The sequence below is a fragment of the Meles meles genome, chromosome 2 (genome assembly GCF_922984935.1).
Source record: "Meles meles chromosome 2, mMelMel3.1 paternal haplotype, whole genome shotgun sequence".
In the NCBI taxonomy this organism is placed as follows: domain Eukaryota; kingdom Metazoa; phylum Chordata; class Mammalia; order Carnivora; family Mustelidae; genus Meles; species Meles meles.
Window position 1 is genome coordinate 64,313,004 of NC_060067.1, and position 4,159 is coordinate 64,317,162.

Sequence of the window (4,159 nt, forward strand, 5' to 3'; positions counted from 1 at the left end):
ATCTTGGCAAGACAAAAACCAGGGGAAATGAAAGCAAAGCTTCTAACCTACTGTCTTCAAAGTAGGTTCTGGGAGAGGAGAACAAGCACTGTTCTCCAGAAGGTGGAGAGATGGGACAGCTTCTGGTGCAGTAGTAACAGGGAGACCTGGTGGGCAGGGAGGAGAGTATGGCTTTAGCCCATTGTCTGGGCAGCTGGCATAATTGTTGTCCCCTTGGGCTCTCTCTCTAGTCTGGACTGCCCTATCGCTGACCATCTGGCAGGACTGTGGTCACTGGGATTGGGTATTCCAATGCATTGCAGTCGTCGGAGAGGAACACCAAATCCTGAAAAAGATGTGCAATAGGCAAGAATGTTACTGAATGTGGCCCCAGAGCCTGAGCACAGCTATAGGAGGTTATCTTCTAAGAGTGTTCCGTTCTTTCCTTTCGTGGGAAAACTTCCCATTCCTTACTCTCCCAAGGAAAACGGTCCCCGTCTTCATATTCCCATAGAACTTGATGTAATCCCGCATCATAAATAGAAATAATACTATATTGTAATTATATCTTCTTCCTGTCTTCCCTCCACAGACCAAGGGGAGAGAGGAATGAGGAGGGCAATGGGTGTGGGGAGGAAATCCATAAGAAAACTCTGATGCATGAACAAACAAATTAAACTCCATAGCTAATCATTCATCCTGATGACTTACTCTGGGCCAGGGCTGGTGCTAAGAATTCTATGCGTGGTCACTCTGCTAGGGTTCTTAGGATCAAGGGACTTAGTGCAACTCCCCTACCCCACACACATGGTCAGGGTGTACTTATTATTATCTTTCTAACGATGGCATGAGGTGGACATAATTATGTCTCCAGTTCGCAAATGAGGGAACTGTGGTTCAGAGAGATTACGGGTTGCTTCCATCTGGGAAGCAGGAAGACCGATGGGAGCTCAGGTCTGCCTGATGCTGAAGCCTGTGCCTCTGGGATCCCATGACCACGTTTTCTTCAGTAGTGCTGATTTTCTGCATTTTTCTGTCCCTTCTCCTCTTCTACCAGAAGCCGCCTATTACAGAGCATCTGAAGCCCGTCTTCTAGAAAGTCTCCTCTGACCCCAGTGCTGTGGAGCTCCCTGAGTTCATGGCCCTCTCCCTCCAACCCCTACCCCATTTGGTTCCTAGCAGAGTCTGTCTTATATGGTTAGCATGTGGTCCTGGGTATTGTCCCCACACCAGCATGACCTCATGGAAAGGAGGACCTTGTCCTGAGTGCCCATCACTTATCAAGGATGACAGTGGTTGAGGATCTGCAAACACCCCAAAACGTTCCTCTTCCCCCTCCCATGTCCCCCCACCCCAACCGCCTCCCCCCAGCCTTCCTCTTCTGAAAGCCCTGAGTGTCCTAGCTGACCACAAGCAGAAAAGGTATTTTCAGTGGTGTCCCTTACTCTCCTGCAGAATGAGTTCATGATGGTGTACAGTTTCCGCACTTTGTCCTTCAAGGCATCCACCTGGGCCACCTTCCAACACTGGGGCGATGCCACGAAGTCCCGCAGCTTGGCCAGCACACAGTAATTCTGGGAGAAGACAGCAGGGAGGGCATCATGAGGAAGTCCGTAGCTAGAGGGACAGGAGCTGGACTCCCTCCTCACCCCCTGCCTCCACAGACAGGAACACCCTCTTACGTGTATATCCAGGTAGAGCGTGGGCAGGTATCTCACACACGGCTCCTGTGGAAAGGAAGACAGGTCATGATGACCCCCACAGGGGTGCACCCTCAGTCGGTCACGGAAGGCTCCCCACCACGATCCAACAGCCAAAAAGCCCCAGGGCCTTCCTTGATCTGATTTGCTTACACACGCACACACGCGCACACTCACGCATATGGATTTGAATACCTATGCATAGTCAGAAAGTCGAAATACTCTCCCCCAGAATCTTACAACAGCAGTTACCTCTAGGTGGTAGAATGGCAAGTAATATTTATTTTCTTCTTTGTCTTTTGTGCATTTTCCAACTAGCCTACAAAGTATACTGGTCTCCCTCTTATACGTGGGGGACAGAGTCCAAGGCCCCAGTGGATGCAGGAAACCATAAATCGTACTGGACCCTACATATAGTGTATTTGTTCTTATATATACGTACAAACCAAGATCAAGCTTAATTTATAAATTAGACACAAAATGAACAACAATTACTACTATAAAATAGAATGATTCTAACAACAAACTATCATAAAATTTCTGTGAATGTGATCTCGCTTTCCAAATCTCTTCCTGTACTCTACTCCCCCTTCTTGTAATGATGTGAGACGATAAATTGCCCACGTGATGAGATGAACAGTGTGGGCATATGACATAAGGTTAGACTCCCGCTGACCTTCTGACCATACGTCAGAAGGGAGCTCATCTGCTTTCTGGTCCCTGTGGACCACGGGTCACTGAAACCACAGATATGGGGAGCCCCTTATATATGCCTTTTATAATTAGGAAAAACATGCACATTATTTAAGTTTTAAAAGAAAATAAACGGTGTAAGTGTATCATTACCCCACATCTGAGAAACATTACATTTTGTTTGGAGCATTTACAGGGGATGAAGAGACACTTTTAGACACTTTTAAACTTTATAAAAACTTTTTTTTTTTTAAGGGGGGTAGGGCAGGGGCAGAGGGAGAGAAGGGAGAGAAAGAATCTTAAGCAGTTTCCCTGCTGAGGTCAGAGCCGGATTCAGGGCTCCATCTCACGACCCCAAGATCATGACCTGAGCTGAAATCAAGAGTTGGACACTCAACTGACTGAGCCTCCCCACCCCCAAGGGCCCCGAATTGTTTCAAAGCTTTTAATGAATTTAGTTCTTTCTTTCTTTCTTTTTTTTTTTTTTTCTATTCTGGATAAGCAGCCAGGGAGCCTGGGTCGTGGTTCTGGGCAGCCCCTCTGGAACCTGCCCCCTTGAGCCCTGGGTCTGCCTGTGAAAAGAGCATGTTAAGAGTGCTCACGTTCCTGGGGTGTCCCCTGCCCAGCACTGCGCCCAGCATGTCTCATTCACCTTCGGGGCTCCCAAAGCTGGAGGTGGGCCCTGTATCAACACTTTCACAGCCAAGGACACCGAGATTCAGGGGCTGAGCTATCTGCCCAAGGTAAGCAGTAAAGGGTGGGCACGTCCTGGGGGGTCCTCCCCTCAGTGCACTCACAATCACCAGGCTCCTGAAGAGAATAACCAGATTTGTGCTCCTCCTTAACTCCGGACTTCCAGGCTCCTTGGGGAGGTTTTTTTTTCTTCTTTTACGTTTTATAGCAGAGCCTCCGGTTGTTGCTGGCAAGTTACCAACAAAGACAAAGCACTGTGGTGTCTCTGATAGATTTTCCTTGTATTTAAAAAAGATGCAAACCACTGTCATTTCTACTTAGTAGGATGGGGATAAAATGCAAACCCTTGAAATTAACATTGACCAGAAAGAAAAACTGTTTTGTTTTGTTTTTTTCTTTTTTTCCTAGTACAAAGGCATGTTTTGGCGACCTGGATCTGCACTGAACCTCCTGGTCCACGCAGGGCAGCTGGAGGAGACTCACCGATGGCTCCACGGCCTGCAGGCTTTGGAAGTCACCCGTGACCTCTCGGCTCAGGCTCAGCATCCTGGAGTAGCAGGTCGGGGGAGCCGGCTGCGCGGCGGGGGGCCCGGCCAGGAGCAGAAGCAGCACCGGGAACAGCCTGGATCTCATGGCGCCGAGGCAGCCTCACTGTGTCTGGTGGCCCGTGGCGGGCGCCCCTTTAAGCAGCAGCTTGGGGGTGGTCCTCCACGCCTCCTCCGCTTCCTGTGGGGCCCAGCCAAGGCCATCCAGCACGCCCACCTGGCCCTGGACACTGGATCCTTTCAGACCTGGAGCCCCCCTGCCCTGTGAGAGGAGGGGGCTGTCTGGGGGTGGGTGGGACACCTGGAAGGGACACCCGGGCCCCTCTGCTCCCACACTTCTAATAGAAGTTTGTCTCTGGGCAGGGGCTTTCCAGAGATGATAGGACTGAGTGATGAGGGGGCAGGGGATGGGAGGAAGACAAGGATGGATGAGGGATGGGCTGTCAGGCTCTGCAGTTAGAATGAGTGGGGATCCTGTGGTAAACCAGAGCAGAAGCGGGGGAGGGAAAGGGGCTGGAAATGATGGACTGAGTACCAGGGATCCAGGGC

At 50.2% G+C, this 4,159-nt stretch overlaps 1 protein-coding gene across 1 annotated transcript; it reads right to left on the reverse strand.

The window, feature by feature from the left end:
- Window positions 1–241: 241 nt before the first annotated feature.
- Window positions 242–3,698, reverse strand: CYTL1 (cytokine like 1). Its single transcript, XM_045986681.1, has 4 exons — window positions 3,549–3,698; window positions 1,662–1,706; window positions 1,425–1,553; window positions 242–325 (listed from the first exon to the last, which is right to left on the reverse strand). The coding sequence occupies exons 1-4, from the start codon at window positions 3,696–3,698 to the stop codon at window positions 242–244; spliced, it is 408 nt and encodes a 135-aa protein (XP_045842637.1).
- Between the last annotated feature and the right edge of the window lie 461 nt (window positions 3,699–4,159).

Bases quoted from the DNA above. Each gene is read 5' to 3' on its own strand.
- CYTL1 (XM_045986681.1), bottom strand. From the start codon at position 3,698: ATGAGATCCAGGCTGTTCCCGGTGCTGCTTCTGCTCCTGGCCGGGCCC. The intron at 1,707-3,548 runs GTGAGTCTCCTC...TCCTTTCCACAG, and splicing joins TGCAGGCCGTGGAGCCATCG to GAGCCGTGTGTGAGATACCT. The intron at 1,554-1,661 runs GTAAGAGGGTGT...GTCTTCTCCCAG, and splicing joins CGCTCTACCTGGATATACAC to AATTACTGTGTGCTGGCCAA.